Source organism: Sarcophilus harrisii, chromosome 4, assembly GCF_902635505.1.
Source record: "Sarcophilus harrisii chromosome 4, mSarHar1.11, whole genome shotgun sequence".
NCBI lineage: Eukaryota > Metazoa > Chordata > Mammalia > Dasyuromorphia > Dasyuridae > Sarcophilus > Sarcophilus harrisii.
The window spans coordinates 163,528,894-163,552,086 of NC_045429.1; the positions used below are offsets into that span (position 1 = coordinate 163,528,894).

Sequence of the window (23,193 nt, forward strand, 5' to 3'; positions counted from 1 at the left end):
TCTTTTTCTCTGTTTCCTCAGCAGTAAAGTGGGGGTAATATAGCACCCAATCTCTAGGTTTCATGTGGAAAATCACTTTAAAAAATATTTGTGAAACATTTAGCACAGTGCCTGGTAAGGAAAATATGTAAATGGTTGTGATTTTTATTAATGAAGAAGTAGCATAAGAAACAACGATAAAATGCATTTACATTACAAAAAGCACCTGTGTAGCATAAGGTAACTTAGATAGTTCCACCATTAATTGGAATATAAAGAAAGACAAGAACTTTTAAGGCAGAAAACCATTGCTACTGAATGAATTCCTTTCCTAGGAAGACAGCATCATTATAAGTTGTAAGTGGGATTGATCCTTCCCATCACCTTGTTTTTTTTTTTTTTTTTTTTAAAAAAAGGAAAAAAGAAAAACAGAAAAAATAACAACAAAAATTTAGAACAGAATAGACCTGAAATACAATTATTAACTGTACAATGAAACATTTAAATTTATTATATGTGAAAAAATATTTAAAAACTTAAAGGAAGAAAAGATATTATAGATGTTCTTAGAAGGAAACAGAACAGGAAATATAGGTGCCTTATCTATTAGAAATGAAAGGCTAAAGGAGGGAGGATATGAGACATTATAATATGTTCATTAGAGAAGAAAAAAAATGTTACCTCAGTCTAAGAAAGGAAAAATGAACAAAATTAAATGTAGAATGAGAAAAGACAGGAACAGGATTACAGCATTGAAGACAGCTGGAAAATACATTCCCATATAACTTATGGTAAATAAATTTCATTAAACATGAACCTGAAATTGGAATTGGGACTAAATGGGAAGAGGATACTTTTATTTCATAATAATTCACCTATTCCGTTATTAACTTTGTTCCACATTTTTAACTTCTATCTAAAACCTTATTTTTTTTGAGAAAACAAATCTATTGTTGAAGAGTGACCTCTGAAGACTTCCCCAGTGACAATCAGTTTAATTGCTCTTCTAAACCAAGGGTAAAAGAAAGCATATATCAGAGGGTTCATGGCTGAGTTATAATAAGCAAACCAAAGTAAAATTTCATAAATATATGCTGGGGTGATAAACCCTACAAATGCATCAATTATTGAGTCTATAAAGTATGGCAACCATGAAATCAGAAATGCAATCACTGCAATGCCCAGGGTTTTGGCTGCTTTTTTCTCCCTCTTAAACACTCTGGCTTTGTAACCCTCTGAGGATGACTCAGTTTTGCTACTCAAGCTTTCAATCTTTCTAGCCTGTTGTTTAGCTACTAGAAAAATCTTACAATAAAGAATGACCATAACTAGAGTGGGAATGAAAAACAACAGAAAGTCTATCAATACCCAGGTTTGATTCACAGCAATCTGACAACCTCCCACACAGGTGAGAGCACTTACTAATTCCTCCAGTCCTGCATCATTGGCACCTGTGTAAAGAAGTGAAAAGCTAAATGCAATAGCAAGGAACCAGGACAGGAGAATGCATTGTCCTGAAACTGACAGAGTGAATTTGGTTGGATATACCAGAGGATCAGTGATAGCAATGTATCTATCAATGGAAATGAAGCATAAGTGAAAAATAGAAGAATAACAAAATGATCCTTCAAAACAAGAGTGAAATTTACAGTAACTCTCCCCAAAGTACCAGCAACTCTCCACAGACCTCACCATGCTGAAGGGCATCACAGTGGCTCCCACCAAAAAGTCAGCACAAGCCAAGGAGGCAATGAGAAAATTGGCAGGAGAATGCAGTTGCTTGAAGTGAATGATTGAAACCATGACCAGAAGGTTTCCTAAGACAGCTAGCAGAGTTCCTGAGCCAAATGCCAGGTAGAGGATGACTCGGGGTCCAGAGGAATAGGAAGTTTTAATGCAGGACCCATTGATGCTCTCATAGCAGAGTTCTAGAGCTGCAGAATGGGACCCATTGTTGTTGATTGCCATTCTTTTCTGCTAGCTTCTAAATATCTTTTCCTGGTAATCATACAAAAGTTATCATTAACATTTCCAATATACCTGAAAAAAAGATAAATGCATATCTGTACAAAATCAAATACTATCCTTCATGAATTATGATCCACTTTTCTGGGTTAATATTTGAAAAGTACTTAACACTTTGCCGGACACAGTAGGAACTATAAAAATAGTTAATCTCTTCTCCCTTTCCTATAAAAACTGATGCCTCCCTTCCCCCTTATATTCAATGTGTCCATTTTACTCAGAACTGCTTCCTCTAATCTAAAAACCATTAAATATATAGTTTAGAATAAGTATACTAAAGACCATCAAAGCTTATCTTCCTGGTAACATTTATCATTCTGCTATACCTGTGACAAGCTTCTCTGCAAAGTTCAGTGAGATACCAGAAAATTCCTCAGTTCAAGGGTCACCTTTTATTACTTTGTCCTTTTTCATATTGTCAACTCTGAGTTAATGCCCAAAGTACCCCAACCTTTCTGGAGCTCAGCCAAAGAAGTACCAGAAAACTCCTAAGATAAGATCCCTATAGGCTTAGGTGTGAACTAGGAGAAGAAACTTTTTCCCAGTAACTTTTGGTTAGGAATTTACTTTGACTTTGTTTTGTTGTTGTTTACTCTCTAATTACATAAATCATCCACTTTGTTTTGTAAGATTTGTATATGTATGTATTTTTAATTGTTCTATGGATTTTTTATATTCTAATTTATGGTGAATTTACTGGCATTAAATATACATACACAATTCTCCCACATACATATTTGTATATGTGTTTATTTATACACATGTATGAAATGCTGGTATATACATGGTTGTATACACAAAAGTAGCTATATGTTTGTGTGAGTATATTATATACATAGCTTCTAAAGCTTAAATTTCAGAGTATCTTTTAGAATACTCTGATCACATTTGTATAAAAAGATATATATCTTTTTATACACACATACATATATACACACATATATAGATAGATGGATATAAGTATGCACACATTCACACAAATGTGTGTATATTTTAATAGTTTCTCCTAATCATTAAACAAAATCTGTAGTTTCTTACGTATAAATAGGTTGACCATGTTAAGGCATAACTCCCCAATAACATTTTAGAAGTTTTTTCCTTGATAGCTGAAATCCAAATGTAAATATAGTAGCAATTATAATTTACATATCTGAAGCCTTTTTAGTTCTGATCTGTCTGAATATAATTAGTTTTATTGACAGAATCTTAAAGAACAACTAATTATTTCCATATTACATTGAGGCAAGAGAGGAAGATTTTATTGAAAATTCTGAATATATAGTTCATACATAAACATATAAATATACATATATACACACATGTATACTTCATCAATATGAGAAACTTCCACCGTGAACACATCTTTCTATAAAACAAATCGACAAATATTGTATAATTTACAATGTTGTATAATTCTAGGTAAGGTACTTAAAGGCTAAAATATTCTATTTCAAAAAACAGAATGTGTCAGAATTCAGAGCTTTATGATTACAAAGCAAGTCTTTTTTCTACAATTCAGTGCTGCCCCTCTATACTTATGTTGTCACAAAACTATTAATGCCATTTTAAACTTTAAGAGCTTAAGAATACAATAAGAATTTTGGGATATCCTGTATACATAATTATACACAATATATATTATATATGTTTATATGTATATACAACACATATACACATCCATACTATTTGAGTATACTCAAATATAAATTTATACTATTTGAGTAGCTAGATGTGTAATGGCTACAATGCTGACCTGGAGTCAAGAAAATTTATTTTCCTCATACTTTCTAGCTGTGTGACCCTGAACAAGTCACTTAACTCTGTTTGCTTGAGTTCCTCAATAAGAAATAAGCTTCAAATAAGCTGTCAAATAAATTGGGAAAAAAGAAATGACAAATCACTAGTATCTCTAACAAGAAAATTCCAAAAAGAATCAAGAAGAGTCATACATGACTGCAGCTGCTGAATAAAAAGAACCTGTTAAAATGAGCACAGTTTCTAAGGAGTACAGACTTTTCTCAAACACAGGACAGGGAAAAAACCAATGTCTCAAGGCAATGCCACTCTGGATACATCTAGACTGTCTACCCCAAGCTGACTAGAAAGGGAATAATGCCTCTAAGCACATAGTATTTATAGCTCCAGGTCATTTTCTTTTGTTCTTCTAATAGCCAATGGAAGCATCAACTTGTCCTATCAGCCTGTTTTTATTTCAAATGCTAATGTTGAAGCAATGGCCCTTTAGAGCTTTATCCAAGTTCCTGGAGATGCTGGACCTTTAGTGAAACCTACTCAACTTCCTACCACCACTGGCAATATCATAACTGACAGCTGTCACCATTTTCAAGGGAAAGAGCCACTTCTTCTTCCTGACCCCTAACTCTATTGAAACGATTGTGGAGGCTAGCTGGAAGGGAAAAAGTCAGAAATAAAATCATGAGTAAAAGTTCCAGAAAACTTCTCTAAAGTAGATTCTTGATAAATGCTTATTGACTGATTAATTTATTGACTGAAGCTAAATCTTCTTCCAGTCAAATCAGGTCAATGTGCTTGGTCAAGCATCCCATTTCTGGGATGCAAGGTAGGTCTTCAGCGCCTACCTTCCAAAGGTAAGACAGAAGCTAAGTGAATGTAACTGAAGGATAACTGGACCTGGACTCAGAAAGACCTGTATTCAAATACTGCCACTTATTAGCTGTATAACTCCAGGCATGTCATTTAACCATTCCTTGGCTCAGTTTCTTCATCTGTAAAATGGACCTAATAATAGGATCTATCTCCCTGTGTTGTTGTGAGGTTAAATACTATTTGGAACTCACTCTATAAATGCTAGTATTTTGATATCGTTATTATTATTATTATTGTATCTCTACTTTCATTGGAATTTTTAGTTAGCGTGGTAAATTTTTAATTTAGGGTGATAAATTTGGTAGGATGCTTTCTGCTGATAAAGGGGGCTATGCCTCCCCTGAAACAGAGATGACTTGGAAGAAAGTTTGTATGTAAATAAGATATTGTGGTTCATAAGACAAATAGCAATAGCTAACATTTACATAGTATTTTAAAGTTTTTCAAGCATTTCTCCAGGGTCACACAGCTATTAAGTATCTGTTGTAGCATTGAAATTGGGGTCTTTCTCTCCAAGTCTGTTTTTCTACCACTTACACCAATCAGTTGCATCCCTCTGCCAGGCAAGAACTGGGCCATGGGCTTGGATCCTACCAAGGGGATACATGACTAAGGACCAATACATAATCTAGATGTTACCTGTGCATCTCCAATTGAACGTATCTAAAGCAAACTTCACTCTCCTTCCTCTCTGGTATATAATCCTCTCAACTTTCCTATGTCCATCAAAAGCATTCTTTTGTCACCTAGGTTCACAACCTCAATTCATCATTGAATATTTATTCTACCTAGTCTGTTTCAGGAACTGGGGCCCTAAGAATTACTTTCAATTCTTAGTTCTTAACCATCCCACATATTCAAAGAGTTGAACTAATATCTTGCTATTTCTACTACTTCAAGTTGTCTCTGTCTATCTGTTCACACAGTTATAACCCTAGTTTATTTGGATGGGTATGTCTTAGTTTCTGGGGCCACTATGGACTTGTAAGAAAATATCATCATCCCTTTTGCAGCCCCTACACCCTTGGCAATATAATCACCTTTAACATCTCTTGCTTGGATTACTATAATAAACTCCAAGTTGCTCTCCCTGACTCAAAATTTTGCTTTCTCTTATTCATTTTCCACATAGCTACTGAAGTGATTTTCATAAAGCACAGGTCTTGAACATATCACTTCCTACTCAGCATGGCCTCTATGGGCAAATAGAAATTCCAAATTTATTTTAAACTTTCTATACAAACTCATTCCTTACCACCCTTCTAGCTTTCTCTCTTGCTTCTCAGTTCTTTATAATTTAACCAAAAGAACTATTTTATTCACTTACACTATGTCTTCCGTCTCTTTGCCTTTGCATTAGCTGTCTTCTACACTGAAAGGTAGTCATTACCTGTCTCTAAGAAGACCTTTGTTTCCTTTCAAATTCAGGTCAAGTGAAACTTTCTACATAAAGTTTTTCCTAATCCCCATCAACTTCAAATGTCCTTCCCTCTAAATTACCTTATAGTTATTTGTGATATGTTTATTTATACATACGTTGTATCCTGAGGGCAATGGCTGTTTTATGTCCATCTTTATGTCTATGACACATTGAGGTAATTCCTGGCACATGGTTTTTAGAAAGTGCTTATAGATTGATGATCATCATAGTTTTTAATGTTTTTTCCCCCTTAAATCCTTGGAAGAGGAAGGGGAAGATAATGAAATAGCATTGCTTAATTAAGACAATAAGAAGCAAGTAGGAAATAAATTTACAGAAAACTTTGCAAGTGATCTAATTTGGCTAGATCATCTTAAGAGTATTACCAATGAAACGAAGTGGGGGACAAAAAAAAAAAAAAAAGAAAAAATGGAAAAGAAATGTTAATGTTTCCACAGGCTCATAATTGAGTACAGAGCCATCTTATTTGATCTCTACTGTCACAATCTTTGATTTATTTTTTTTAATAATGATTTTTTCTAAAAGGATATTAAAGTCCAGGAAGATGGGAAGAACATCCTGATTAGACCAAATATACATGTACAAAATTATTGATTAGGGACATATAATGTCTAAGGTTGGGACAGTTAAAAAAATCAGACCCTGTTACTCAAATTACTCAATTTTAAGTATTATTCAAATTATTTACTCATTACTATTACTCAAAAATGAGATCAATAAAATACCACTAACTACTATAATATACATCCTTTCTACTCTCTATAAAATCTCAAATCTGTGACTGAACCATGTTCCAGGCAAGTTGTCAAGTTGTCAAGTATGTGACTGTGCATATGTGTGCATATGCATGCACTCTCTCTGTCTCTCTGTCTCTCTGTCTCTCTTTCACACACACACATACACACACACACACACACACACACACACATATACTTCAGTTCAACATTTTGGCTACTCATCTACATAAAACGACCTGGTCAATAGCTATTCTTTATCTACTTTTTATTGTTATGCTGAATTGTTTCTACATAATTATAAATTCATTGACTGGGTTTATATGTACATATACATATTCACAGTATAATCACTAGTAGACAAAAGATTTATCCTATGATTAAAAATAAATAAAATGTACAAGATTACCTGTGAGAAATTGTTTGGTATTTTCTGAAACAAAAGCTAATCTCTTTTTCATAAATAAGTCTTTTTCTGGCAAAATAATCTATTCACACATTATTAAGCACCTGTCTTGTGCCAGGCCTCCACTAGGTTTTGAGCATAAATGAATAAAAATGAAAATATTCACTACCCTAAAGAAGTATACATTCTATGTGGGAAAACAATAGGTGTACATGTATACATATAAGAATATTAAAGTTCATAAAAATAAAAACAATATCCTTTTGAGAAATGAAGAAGTCATAAAAATGTTGATTCTACTGTCAGAGAACCTAGATTCAAATCTATTATTTAGAACCTCTGTGATTCTGATGTTCAATCTCTGGGCTTTAATTTCTTCATTTCTTAAAAAAGCAAAAGAGATTTGAAATAGGTGGTATCTGAGATCATTGTTTTGGCTCTAGTTTTGGGATCATTTGAATCATTTGAAGCGTAATAATAACTACTCTCTATAAGATTATATTAGAGTTGAACTTTAAAAGATGTTAGGGACTCTAAAAGGCAGAAGTGACAAGGAAATGCATTCCAGGCTTGGGGGCAGTCTGCACAAAAGCATTGTGTAGATAGAATTTTGTGGTTAAAGCAGAGAAGAGACAGCTTGGCTGATGTTAGAATACATGACGGTAAGTCATATATAGTATTACCTACAAAGGAGACTGGAGCCAACATGGAAAGAACATTAAATAACAAACAGAAGAATTTGTATTTGATTTTCAGAGAAAATAAGGAATAAATAGATTATTGAATTGTGAACTGATGTCATTTTTTAGGAATGTCAGCATGGCAGACTTTGACAGTGCTATGGAGGATGAATTTGAAATAGAAGAAATGTGAGGAAAGATGCTCAATTTGAATGGTATGGAAATAGTTCAGGTTGATAGTGATAACAGGCTAAACACAATGGGGGCTTCATGATTTGAGAGTGATGGATGGAAGATATGTTGGGATAGTAAATCGAACAGATTTGCCAACAGATTAGATTTGTATAATGAGGTAGAATGAGGAGTTAGGGATGATTTCAGTTTTGCAACCCTGTTTAATAGTTTTCTTGACAGAAATAACTAAGTTCAGAATAAGAATAGTTCTTCTTCTTCTTCTTTTTCTTTCTTTCTTTCTTTTTTTTTTTTTTTTAAGGAAAAAACATTTTCACATTAGTCATGTTGTGAAAGAATCAAAACAGAAGGGAACAACCATGAGAAAGAAAAACACAAAAACAAAAAAAATATATTATTATATGCTTCAATCTGCATGCAAGTTCCATAATTCTTTCTCTGGATGTGGATAACATTTTCTATTATGAGTCTTTTGGAATTGTTTTAGATTATTGTATTGCTGAGAAGAGTAATGTCTATCAAAGTTAATCATTCATACAATGTTGCTATTACTGTGTACAGTGTTCTCTTGGTTCTGCTCATTTTACTTAGTATCAGTTCATGTAAGTTTTCCCAGGTTTTTCTGAAATTATCCTGCTTATCATTTCTTATAGAATAAAAATATCCCACTGCATTCATATTCACAATTTATTCAGCCATTCCTCAATGGATAGTCATCCCCTTGATTTCCATTTATTTGCCTAACAAGGAGAGCAGCTAGAAATATTTTTGTACATATGGGTCCTTTGCCATTTTTAATGATCTCTTTGGGATACAGCATAGTTTGATAGCCCTTTGGGCATAGTTCCAAATTGCTCTCCAGAATGGCTGGATCAGTTCACAACTCCATCAACAATGCATTAGTGTTCCAGTGTTTCCACATCCTTTTTTAACATACATACATACATACAAATATACATACATACATATATATATATACATATATATAATTATTTTCTTCTTTCTTTAATCTCTTTGGGGGCATTAGTAGGTTATAAGGTACCAACAGTTTCATAAATGTGGAGCCAGAGTTCCCTACTGTTTTGCAGAATGGTTAAATCAGTTATAGCTCCATCAAAAATACATCAATATATTTAATTTCCCATATTACTTAGCACCATATGTAATTTTCCATTGTTTTTCAATTTTGTCAGCCTGATAGATGTGAGTTGAAATCTCATGAATTACATTTTTCATTTGTATAATCATTAGTGACAGTACATTTAAAAAATTTACCAATTGATACCTTGAATTTCTTCCTTTGAGAACTGTATGCATATGCTTTGCTTGTTAACAGTTGGAAAATGATTCATTCTTATTCATTCTAAATAATTCTTTCTTATTATATTCATTCATTCTTATTTATAATATAATTAATTCCTTCTCATGAAAGTCTTATCAGAAAATTTTCGTACAAAAATTGCCCTCTGTTGTCAGTTTTCCTAATAATTTTAGTTGCATTTTAACTAATTTTATGTAATTATGATTATCTATTTGACTTCTGTGTTCTTCTTAACCTATTGTTTGAGAGTAATGGATGGAAGATATGTTGGGATAGTAAATCAAATAGATTTAGGATTCTTCTTTTATATAATGATCTAAAAGGTATTCCTTCTAATTTGCTTATAATATCATCTTTTATATCTAACTAATGTATTCATTCATTGTTTCATATTAAAATCCGTGTTGCGTGTATTGACATATTGTCAGTAATTAGCTTCCAGTTTCCCCCATTACTTTTTGGCCCTGTAACAGGGATTTTTGCTTTTACTAAACACTTGGCTAATGTATATTGCTTCTGTATATTGTAGGCCTAATCTTTTTATATTTGTTCATAGTGTTCCTTCTTAATTTTGATTCTCTATATTTAGATATCAAAACCATAACTGTACATAAAAGGAATTTATTAGAATTCCTTATTATATTTGTTTAAATAGTGTATACAACATTGGAAGTAATTGATTTTTGAATGTTTGATTGAATTAACTTGTAAATCCATACATTTCTATTTTCTTTGGAAAGCTAGTTGTGGCTTGTTCAATCTTTTTTTTTTTCTAAGTTTGGATTATTTCTCTACTTTTTGTTCTATAAATCTGGGCAGCTTATAAATATTCACACAATTTAGGTGAGCAGTTTTATTAACATACAATAGGGAAATGTTATTTAATTTTTTTCATTTCTTATTAATTATGTACTTCATTTTAATACTGATAATCATCTTTGGCTACATCATAGAAATTTTGGTTTGATGGCTATTCTATCATATTAAATGAAAGTATTTATTGTTTTTCTAGTTTTTCTTTGACTCATCAGTTTTTTAATTTTAAGTTATTTAACTTCAATTAATTTTATTCACTTCTTTAGTGGCTTTTAGGTGAACATACATTTTATTGTTCTGTGGTAATTAAAGAATGTGATTTTCTGTATTTGTTAGTAAAGTTTATACCTGGTCACGAAGTCAATTCTTGTAAACATGTCATGAACAGCCAAGAAATGTCTATAAACCTTTCTATTCATATTTTGTAATTACTGGAGGCCCATCATCTTGAACATTTCTAAAAATTTATTTAAATCTTTAACTTTTTTCTAGTTTGAGAATTTTTTTTGCTTATAAAGGGAAAGATTATTATAGTTTTACTGCCTATTTCTCCCTATAACTTATTCAGCATTTCTTTTAATATTTGGATGCTACTCATTCTATTAGGTATTATTATTAACTTATTGTTTTGGGTATCTTTCAGCATAATGAAGTTTCTTTTAAAAATTTCTTTTAATCAAGCAGATTTTTGCTGTTGCCTTATATAAAACTATGACTGCTATTCCTACCTATTTATATTTCAGCTTGAGATTTTACTCCCACACTTTAATTTTAACTATGTGTGAATCTATTATTTCATTTGTGTTTTTAAAACAACATTTTGTTGGATTTTGTTTTCTAATCTATTCTGTTATCATCTTCTGTTTTATGGGTAACTTCATCACATTCATATTTTATGATCATTAATTAGATGGTTCTTTCTATCCAAGATTCTTATTTTTTATCTTTACATCAGCCTCTTCTTTACAAAGAAGAAATGAGAAATGGAAAATATACTCAGAACCATTCTTCTGTGCTAAATTAAATCTGTTTCTATTCCTTTCCCTTTATTTTCTTCTACTTATAATTTTAAAACACAGATTCTTACATTTTGTCTCCTTAGAAGCTTCTTTTCATAATCAGCATTTCATCATTAGATTATTTTCCTTAGGATTCATAAATTCCTGAATATATTAGTGAACATACCTTCCCTTTAACACCCTCATCCTTTCTTCCAGCACACCATTAATTCCTTGTTGAGTAAAATGCATTTCTATACTAAAAAATATGTTGGTGTGTATTCCATTTGACTTTGACTATTGAAAATAAAAGTTTCCAGTGAGACCTAGACAGAAAAGGATACATGAAGGATAAATGAACATACGTAGTGTCTCCAGGCAAGGTAATTATGTAGGAATTTTGTGATGAAGAAGGGAAGCTTCAGGGTCTATCTCAAAGAATGTGGGTTCATTGTAGAGAATGGGTAATTCATCATTATTATTTTCATGGAGACATCATTTTACAGGTCAATCTCCCTTCATTGCTGAGCCTCCAATGTTAACTCAATAAATATTTATTAAACACCTATTTTGTGTAAGGCATTGGTTTAGGTGCAGGGAAGACAAAGAAAGGCAAAAATAGGCCCTGCTTTAAAGGAACTTGCCTTTGATTGGGTATGTTCTTTGCTTATAAATTACCAGATATGGAAAAGATTTATATAAACTAACCCAAAATCCACCCAAATCACCATCATCTTCTTTTTGTATTTTGCATTTTGAGGGGAGGCAATTGGGGTTATGCGATTTACCCAGGATCACACAGCTAGTTAGCTAATCTGAGGGCACATTTGAATTCAGGCCCTTCTCATTTCAAGGCTGGTGCTCTATCCACTGTGCCACCTAGCTGCTCCTGAGTATCTCCATTCCAAATAACTACTAGATAAATCAAGTACAGTTTTTCAGAACATTCCAAAAAGATCATATGGTTATAGATTTAAATCATGATTCAATGCTGGAAGTGACCTTAGAGATATATTGAGTCCTCCTCATTTTCTTAATTTACAGATGAAGAAAATGTGGCTGATGAAGAAGTTTAAATGACTTAGCTAAATAGCTAATAAATAAATCAGGCAAGATTTAGATCCATCTTAAATTTAAATAATAAAAAAAAAAGCAATCAATCCATTATGCAACCTAGCTGTCTAAGGTTAACTTTTTTATTATTCACTTTAATTATTTTAGTAATTAAAGTAATTACTTTAATACTTCAGAAAACACTTCTAAAGATTATAAACTTTTTAACTACTATCTTATCTACATCACTTTATATTAATTCCCCTGGCAGCAAGGGTGAGAGGCTCATGTTCAAGTCCAGCTATTAACCCTTTAGCAAGCACAAAATTTGTGCCTGAGGAAAGATTGGTCTCAGATGGTCTTCTATTCCTGCACTCACATCTTTCTGTCTGGGGAAAGCTTGAAGGACAGTATTCTGACTCTACCCCTAGATCCTGTCAGTAGAAAATCTATTTAAGATTTTAGACAGTATTTCATTACTTTCATGACCATATTTGCCATGTGACTTCAAGCATTATATCTATTCAGGGAAAATAAATCAAGCCTAGGATTTAGTGGGGGTGACTAGTAAACTTGTAATGCTAATGTTTTCCTTCAGTGTTCATTTTATAACTTCTGTGCTAGGTAGCAGAATCCTGCTGTTATCTTGGTTGTATGGTGTGAAGTCCGAGTTAGCTCCCTGTTGACCTCAGGATTCACTTGAGTCAGGATCAGCAAAAGTCCTTGATCTTTAGGGGGAGAAGTAAAGGAGATGGAAGAAACTGCCACAAGCTCTCCACCTACCGACCTCCCTTCTCCTCGTTCTCCTCCAAAGCTAATGGCTTGTTTTACTCCACCCCCTAATCCCTCCTACGATTATTTGTATACACCAAAAGATCGAGCCAGCACAGACTAGTGGGAAAGGCCATTTTACCAAGCATATGCTAATAGAGTATTATCCAATAGGCAATTAGCTTTAAGTGCTCGGTTGTCTGATTCCAGTGCACCTATTCAGACTTTCAGCCCTTTACAGTATGGGGTATACTAAGTTGGCTCATTTCTGCTTCTGTGATGGAATTCTTCCTATAACCAAGACATCTACCATCTTTTGAAGGAAGATTTCTGGTTTTTTTTCTCTTATCTCTGATTAGTCATCTATTTATCTCCTACTTCTGGCTACCATTCACTTTTATTGAAACAATGATTCACCTTTATTTGATCTATCACCAAACAATCTGATGATCAGCGAGAGCACACAAATTAAAACCACACTTGCTACCATCAGACTGGCTACATCACCTACTGAGTACTATATATATATATATATATATATATATATATATATGACCTGGTGCATCCAACCAGAACTTTTTAGATGAACAGTTGTTTTTATATATTGTATCTTTTCTATATTTACCCCCTTGCAATATAATTGCCAAGTCAACGACTATCTGGTGGTTCTGAAGGCCACTGATTCAGACTTGAAGCACACTCTACTGAAAGCCAAAGTTGATTATAAGCAAGGAGATAGTTAAAACTATAACCTTGGGTCTTTGAACCCAGAAACTAGTTATGAGAGTTTTTACATGCCAAAAAAAGATTACATTTGATCCTAGAAAGAATAGGGAACTACAGGGATATATTGCATGGGGAAGGGTTCTCCGACATAGTCAGATCTGTTTCTTAAGAGAAATAACTTTTGAAGCCATGTGAAAGATAGTTTGGAATAGGGAACGGTTTCAAACAAGGAGATCACATAGGAAATGTTTTCAGTAATCTAGGTGATAGTTTATCTTGAAATACAATCATGATAGTATGAATGATGAGACTTTTCTAAGAAATGTGGAGATATCCTTCTTAGGTCTCTCCTTCACTCAGATACCCTCACTGGCTCCTGCCATACAAATTCCACAGATAGATATTGAAAGGCCTCAATAATCTGACATCAATAGACATTCCCATCCTTATCATGCTTTTCCAGAAAGTGTCCTAGATAAATTTCAGCATATTTAATCATAGAATCAAACATTTTGGGCTAGAGAGGAACTTGTGTGTTGTCAATTTATAGTTCAGGAAAATAAGACCTAGAAAACTCTAATGATTTATTCAGGATCACAGAGACCATGAGAGACACAAAAATTTAAATCTAGATGCTCTGAATCCCAGTGCAGAGTGCAGAGCTCTTTATAACTGGAGGACACTGCTTCTAACCAATTTTTGTCTTATCCTTACTTCTCCTGTTTTCCTGTTTTCATGTCTTTGCTCATCCTACCCCCCCCCTTTTTTTTTTTTTGCAAAATACATTCCCTCCTCAAACTATTGAGTACTTTCCTTTAAGGCAAAACTCAAGTGTCATTTTATCCTTCAAGTAATTCCAGACTCTGACTCCCCACCTTCTTGAGAGCAATCTCTATGACCTCCTATCCTTGACCAAATCAGAATGGTAGCATAGTATTCTGCTAGGCATTGGATTTGGACTTAAGATATGAACCCTAATTCTTCCTCAGATCTTTACTAACTGTGTGAAGACACTGGGCAATCAGTGGAACTCTCAAGACCTTAGTTTCTTCCTCCACAAAATAAAAGTGTTGGACATCATGATTTATAAGGTCTAAATTGATGCTTTTATTCTTAGAGCATTTTACCTTGCTACCTTGTTTATGCTTAATTTCTTTTCTTTGTATTTCAGTTATTGCTATCTATAACTTCCTGATAGATTATAACACAGTCTAGTTATGATTATTTATGTATGTGTATGTTTCTATTATTGTTGTTCAGTCACTTTGATCTTTTCATGACCCCATTTGGGGTTTTCCTGGCATCTCATTTTGTAAATGAGGAAACTGAGGCAAAAAGGGTTATGTTTGCCTAAGATCATATAACTAGCAAGTGTCTGATTTCCAATTTGAACTGAGTTCTTCCTGACTTCAGATCCAAGGTCTTTCCACTATACCACCTAGCTACCCTTTGGATATAAAAATCCATTAATCTATTTTTCTATCTATCATCTATTTTTTTTAATCTCGAGATTCTGACATTATGCTTAGCAAATAGTTTTTAAATTTTTGTTAAATTTACAAATGAACTGACATGTTTTCATTGTCTTTCATTACAAAAATTTATTGAGCTACAGTACCACATATATGGCCTTCCTGCTAGGAGCTGTTGAATGAAGTCATAACTAGCAGGGAAATGGGTCCACCAGTCTGGATTTATGGGAGCTAATAGTGCATTCAGATTTATACAAACATTAAGTTTTCTACATACCAACCAACAATTACAAAAGAAACTTATATGGTATGAAAAACTTGGGAACTTTCACTTTAAGTTTTGATACAGCATTCTAATATTTGTGAACTCAATGTCTCAATGCAGTACCTTTTTTTTTTTCCTTTGCAGTAAGTATGCATTAATGTCCTTGCCAAAGAGAGCTTGTAATCTATGGATATATACATAACTAAAACATCATATGGTATTTTCTTCTGCAGAAGCGAATTCACATGCTACAAAGGAGAAAGTAGTCATAGGGAGAGTTGATATTTTTGATGTGTGGTTATGTAATTTATCTCATGTACATATGCTGTCTTCTACTTTTAATTGTAGGGAAAGGACCATTTATTATATATCTGTATATCACTCATGTTGTATACTATTGTATTGTGTATTTGTTGAGTGAAAATATTTATTGAATTATAAACTTATAAATATTTATATATATTTATATATATAATATATAATAAATATATATAATATATAAATATATTTATATAAATATAATTTATATAATATTTATTATATTATATATATATTAATATATAAATATTATAAAATATTTATTGAATTATAAACTTTGCCAAAACAAACCCAGAAAAACACTTAAATAGTTTACACTTATCTAAGCAAAACAAAACCTAAAAGAGCATCAATGATCAGTTGCAGTTTGGTTCTATTATGTGAAAAGGAAAGAGTCTAATGAAATATAATATGCCAAGATATTTTGTAAATGTGATTAAAATGATTTAAGGCAGCATTATCAGAGCCTACAATTTGTAGGGAAAGGTAATATCAGATAATTCCCAAAGCCTGTCTCAGCAGCAAGGAGAAAGAGAGTATTGCTATACTAGCAAGCAATCAGAAATAAGCAAGACAATCACTATTAGAAAATGATACCTCACACATCATAAATTAGAACTTAGTCTAACTTTATACCCAATGAAAACATCTCTGGTCAAAGTGTTACTTGATTAATATTACAAGGAAATATTTATTAAATAATGCTTTTTCCTTAGGCAGGAAGAAAAAGAGGATTAGGCTTTTCTTGGAGGTTGTCAACCTGTGTGGGCAGTCAGGAATAGGTAGGAACCAGTGCACACAAATGAAAATTGAATAAATAGAGGAGGGGCACGATTGTGATAGCTGAGATATTTCACAGGTTCTTGGGAAATTTTGGAGATACAAAATGAAGTCAAGAAGAAAAGTTTAAGAATACATATCAGGGAAAAGAGTAGTGGAATTAAAAAAGTAAGTGAGCCAAAAAGCCAGGGTGTTTATTGGAGCAGAGGCATTAATATTATTCCTTTGTAATATCTGCCAGGAATTTTGTTTTTGTCTAATTTTAGAGAGACATACAACTGCCAAAACTCTGAAAAGCAGAGCCAAAAAGACCTGGACAAAAAAAAAAAGAATTATTCCTTTTTCACCTTCTCTAAGAGATTTGTTAATTACATTTAGTTTAGTCATTTAGTAATAATAAAGTGAATAATTTAGAAAATCAAAAATATCGGGAGAAACAAAAGTGAAATTTCTCATTCTAACTTTTATTCTTGTTCAGAAAACAAATTCATTGTTGAAGAGCCATTCTGTAAGATTTTTCCAGTCACAATGAGTTTTATAGCTTTCCGAAACCAAGGGTAAAAAAAAGCATAAATCAGGGGATTCACAGCTGAGTTATAATAAGCAAACCAACAGCAAATTTCATACACGTAGGCAGGGGTTACAAAGCCAAGAAAAGCATCAATTAATGAGTCAAGTGAGTAGGGTAACCATGAAATTAGAAAAGCAATCACAGCAATACCCAGTGTTTTTGCTGCTTTTCTCTCCCTCTTGGCTACTCTGGCTTTGTAACTATCTGAAGAGGAAGATTCCCCTTTACTACTTGTGTTTTCAATCTTCCTAGCCTGAAATTTCGCTACAAGAAAAATCTTAGAATAAAGAATAATCATAATTAGACTGGGTATGAAAAACAACAAAAAATCTATTATGATCCAGTTTTGATTCACAGCAATCTGACAACCTCCCACACAGGTGAGAGCACTTACTAATTCCTCCAGTCCATCATCATTGATACCTGTGTAAAAAACAGAACCACTGTAAGACATAGTGATGGTCCAGGAAAGAGTAATGCATAATCCAGAGACAGAGATGGTGAACTTGGTTGGATAGACTAGAGGGTCTGTAACAGCAATATATCTATCAATAGAGATGAAGCACAAGTGGAGGAGAGAAGTATAACAAAATGCAACATCAAAAGTGGTATGCAGTTTACAGTAACTCTCTCCAAAATACCAGCAGCTCTCTATTGACCTCACCATGCTGAAGGGCATCACAGAGACTCCCACCAAAAAGTCAGCACAAGACAAGGAGGCAATGAGAAAATTGGCTGGAGAATGCAGCTGCTTGAAGTGTAAGATTGAAATCATGACCAAAAGATTTCCCAAGACAGCCAACAGAACTCCAGAACCAAAGGCCAGGTAGAGAATGACTCGAGATGCAGGAGAATAGGGAATCTGAATGCAGGACCCATTGATGTTCTCATAGCAGAACTGTATAGCTGCAGTCAGGGACACATTGCTGTAGTTCATGATTCTTCTGAACCTTTCAATATTTATATTTCTTGTGATCACACAGAGCTTTACAATGGTAAGAAAATAAGCTGGTGTCCATACAAAAGATACCATTTATACTTCCAAAATAGCAGGAAGTTTTTCCAGGTTAAATATCTGATCAGAGGCACAATTATCTCATACAATTAGAAGTTGTTGATATTGATGAGTTGCATTAATAACTGAGAAAAAAGCAAGCAAGTCATGAGTTTTGACTCTTGATATTCTACACAAGAGATCTGAACCTCTAAGAAACTTTCTTAAGTAAACAGCAAAAATATTGCGGTACTTCCCCCAATAAAGGGGCACCTTTTATTAATATTCCTTTTTATCTGATCCAAGTTTTTCCCCAAACCTGCTGTGCTCTCAGAAAGTCAGCAAATGAAACCTCATCCCTGAAAGGCCATTAGAGGGAATCCCAATAGCATATGGTCCCAGTAGTTTAAGCTGTGAACTGTGAGAATACTCTATTTTTTCCTCCTCCAGTAATCATTACTTAAATATTCTAGGGACAAAAGGATTTATGAATTCAACCTATGTTCTCTCCCTCAGTGATGTGATCTGATTAACTATAGAGATTTGTATCAGCTATGATAATATGATAATATGCAATCAGCTATAACAATGTAATTATTGACAGTCTCCAAAGACTTTATCTACCAATATCAGCCTCTTTCTATTAACTGCAAAAAAACAAAAAACAAACAAAAAAAAAAAAAAACCAGAAAACATGGACTTCAAAAGTTATAGTATCAACAAAAATTCATACTTTAATATACAGGACTTTAATATAATGGGTGCTTGCAGTATAGACTTTAGCCAATCCACACTTTCTCTGTGAAATTCTTTTCCAGGCTTTTTCATAAACTTGCAAATTTAGGGTATAGAATGAGACATAGGCATTTGTGTAAATAGGTCTATGTATTGATGTTTGTGATTGAATTGTTTTCAGTCCAATGCTTTGTGACCTCATTTGAGAGTTTCTTGATAAAGATACTGCAATGGTTTGCCTTTTTTTTTTTCCACTTCATTTTTACAGGTAAGGAACTGAAGCAAACAGGGTTAAGTGACTTGTCATGAGTCACACAACTAATCAATACCTGAGGCCAATTTGAACTCCACACACACATGCACAATACACACACAAGAATGTAATTACATTTATATATTTACATATATCCATCTATTGAATGAATTTGTTTTACATGATTCTACTTGACTATTTTTTAAAGGAACCAAGAACACATGCTGATGATTGTTAAGAAAACAGGGAATACTATATCTTCTCAAAGATTGATTCATTGACAGTTTTCCTTATTTCTCTTAGAAATGAAAAGTTCTCAGGAAGATTTATTTTCTTACATTTGCTGGCTTTCCTATCAGGTTTTGATTTGCCTTAAAATAAATTAAAATTTTTAATGATAGTCATCAGAATAACTTAGCAATAAGAACTGATTTCAGGATTTGACTTTCATTATCAACATCATTGGCTATTTTCATGTGTTGAATTTAAAATTTCAGTGTCAAAATAAGGTTTTCTATTTATTTATGGCTACATTAAAGCATTTATGATAAAACTTGGCTTTTGGGAAAGACAACTAAAAATTGTTATTTGACTTCCATCAATTATCAAGAGTCATTTGGCCCTTGATGTTTGAGTGAGTATGTCTCAAAATATTCAATAATTAGTATTTGAATTTGAAAAGTTATTTGGAGTATTCAAAGGAAGTGAAAACAAGATTTTTACTCTTCAGGATTTCATTTTCTTTTGATGTTAAAAGCAAAAAAAAAAAGTTCAAACAATGCAGGAAGACTAAAAAAAAGAACAATAGAATTATAATAGGCCCAAATAGAACTTGGACAATTCTTAGTTCATTGGATTAGTTTATACAGAGAAAGTCAAGATGGAAAAAAGGACTTAGGAGCACCATAGCCACTTTATGACCCAGGAAAGACACATTTTGCCATTTTTTATGAGGAAGAGATATGAACCAAATCCTTCACCTCCAGTAAGATGCAAGGGATTTCTCAGCATATGCTTTACCAGCCAAGAAACAGCTAACAGAATAGAAAATGATTAACTTGGAAGAGGAAGCTTTAGAAGCATCTGATTGGTAATGGAGTCTTCATAATGTGAGCCTGGAGCTATTAGACAACTAGTGGCACAATGCATGGCGTGGTGCATGTGGAATTGGAAAGACCTGAGTCCAAATCCTCTCTTAGACATTTATTGTTTGTGTGACACTGGACAAGCCACACAAACTCTCTGGCATTCAGTTTCCTTATTTGTAAGATATATATTTATTTAGAACACACACACATATATGTATATGTAGAATAAGGCTTCTTAACCTGTAAGTTGTGATCCCATTTGGGATGTGTAACTGAATGAGGAATCATAAAATTATGATTTTTTTAATCAGCAAATGTTTGATTTGTATATCTATTTTATATATCTATATATCTGGGGTCTCATAAAAATTTCTCACATGAAAAGGAATCATGAGTGGAAAAAGTTTAAGAAGCCCTGATTTAGAAGAACTGGCACTTAAACTCAGATCTATGGACTTTGTATGCATTATATTTCTTGATGCAAATGCATTCCATGATTTCTCAATAAAGTATAAATTGTGAGAAAACTTTCCAGTGGTTCTCAAACTTTTGTTTTCAGTATCTTTATCCTATTAAAAATTATTGAGGATCTCTCCAAAATGTTTTTGTTTATCTGGGTTATATTTATAGACATTTACCATATTGGAAATAAAAACTATTTTTGAATTTGCAGACCCTCTAAAAGGGTTTCAGAGATCCTCAGGATTCTCTAGACCATACTTTGAGAAACACTGGTAGACTTTCTGAGAAAAACAGAAGGATGTAAGAGGTCATGAGAATGAAGTGGGAAGGGAAATATAAATTAGGTACCTATTTTTCCCATGATATTTATCCACTATTACGGAAATGGTAGATGCCAACCTTTAAGTTGTATGCAGAATTTTGCATGAACTTGGAATAAAGACTGTACTGGGATACAACATAAAAGACTGAGCCACGGAAGAAGGAAAGCTTTGTAGCAGACAGCTCAATTACCTTGAAAGTATTTAGAAATTTTTGTAATATTATTTGGAAATTGTCTTGCCAACTAGAGTTTTATTATCTAACATTGTTCAAACTTTTTTTCAGTGATATGTGACTCTTCATTACTCTATTTGTGATTTTCTTGGCAAAGATACTAGCATGATTTGCTATTTCTTTCTCCAGTTCATTTTACAAATGAGGAAACTGGGGGAGACAGAGTTAAGGACTTGTCTAGAATCACACAGCTAGTAAGTATCTGAGACCAGATTTGAACTCAGAAAGAAGGATCTTCCTGACTTTAGAGCTTGTACTCTCTCTTCTGCACCATCGAGCTATCCTCATTAGTGTCTTCCTACATTATTTGCATATATATTTTTTCTCAGGGAATTAAAGAGAAAATGGATCAGATCTTGAAATAGAAACTCAATTGGATTCAATGGATAGCAGCATGAAGTTCTGCCTCTAAAGGAGCAATATCCAACCTATCTAAATAATATTTAGTTTTAAGGTATTTTTGAATTCATGTACAATTTTCTTATTTAATATGAAAACAAACCAAGGCCTATGAAGGTTAAATCCGAAGTCATATAGGTAGTAAGTTTGGATTCTGTTCATCTGGACTGACATGATGATTAATGTAAAAGAGAATGGAGTGAATTTTGTGAACATCAGTTACGGAAAAAGAGAGATGTGGTTCCTTGTATGAAATCCTGTATCACCAGGGAATGTTGGAATTTGAGCACCTGGCTACAAGTGATAGATTAGTGGCCCAAAATTTAAAAACAAATGCTGGTTTCTTATATTTCTTCTGGCATTAGAAAACCAAGTGGGGGTAAAGCCTGGGCAGCAACACAATGATTGTATGGCCCAGAAAATATGAATTTTTTTCCATGAAAAACAGTTACAAACTAAACTCTCCAGTAAAATTGGTGGGCACCAGCCCCACAGAGAATAGTGTAATCAACTTAAATGGAAAGCTTTAGAAACATGATTTGGGAAGTGAAGTCTTTGTAATCTAATCCTGTTTTCAAGACACCAGAACCATTAGACAGCTTAAGTGGAAAAGTGTATCAAGTTGTGAATATAGAGCTTGAAAGATGAGTTCAAATCTTCCCTTAGACATTTATTATCTGTGTGACTCTGGACAAGTCATTTAACTTTCTTTTTTTTTTAATTTAAGCTTTTTAATTTTTACAAAATCTGCATGGATAATCTTTCAACATTAACTCTTTCTCCACCTTCCTCCTACTTCCTCCTCTAGATGGCAAGTAATCCAATATATGTTAAGCATGTAAAAAATATATATGTTAAATCCAATATATGCATATATATTTATATAATTATCTTGCTGTACAAGAAAAATCAAATCAAAAAAGGAAAAAAAAGAAAAATAAAATAAAATGTAAGCAAACAACAACAAAAAGAGTGAAAATGCTATGTTGTGATCCACACTCACTTCCCACAGTCCTTTCTCTGGGTGTAGATGGCTCTCTTCATTACAAGGTCATTGAAACCTACCTGGATCATCTCATTGTTGAAAAGAGACATGTCCATCAGAATGGATCATTGTATAATTTTGTTGTTGCCAAGTCATTAGATTTTTTATTCCTTAGTTTCCACATATATAAAATGAGGGGCTTAAATTTGATGGCCCCTAAGGTCCCTTCCAGCACTAAATCTTACCATTTTAATGTATTTTGCTCCATTTCCCCTACACCATCCTGAAGGAGAGAACATTCTGTATAAATATATTGGTTTTTCTCTCTCTATATATGTGTATTGCCTCCAGTTTTTCCATAAGATCCATTCATTATGAAATAACATACCTCATGATATCCAATATAATGGCACTGAACTAAATTATTTCTTTAAAATCAAATGCCAGCTAGAAATATGTCATGAGCAATCGAAGAAGTAAGATTCTTCTATATTCATTGTAAATTCTAACTGCTAATACAACTATCCCTCATACCTTTTATATGAC

The 23,193-nt window shown here is 33.0% G+C and overlaps 2 protein-coding genes across 2 annotated transcripts; both read right to left on the reverse strand.

Moving 5' to 3' along the window:
• Positions 1-903: 903 nt before the first annotated feature.
• LOC116423592 (trace amine-associated receptor 7a-like) lies at positions 904-6,577 on the reverse strand. The gene is made up of 2 exons (XM_031968591.1): positions 6,527-6,577; positions 904-1,956 (listed from the first exon to the last, which is right to left on the reverse strand). The coding sequence occupies exon 2, from the start codon at positions 1,945-1,947 to the stop codon at positions 904-906; it is 1,044 nt and encodes a 347-aa protein (XP_031824451.1). The 5' UTR covers positions 1,948-1,956; positions 6,527-6,577.
• Positions 6,578-17,069: 10,492 nt separating this feature from the next.
• LOC116423593 (trace amine-associated receptor 6-like) lies at positions 17,070-18,209 on the reverse strand. Its single transcript, XM_031968592.1, has one exon. It carries the CDS (start codon positions 18,207-18,209, stop codon positions 17,070-17,072), a length of 1,140 nt encoding a protein of 379 aa, XP_031824452.1.
• Positions 18,210-23,193: the final 4,984 nt, after the last annotated feature.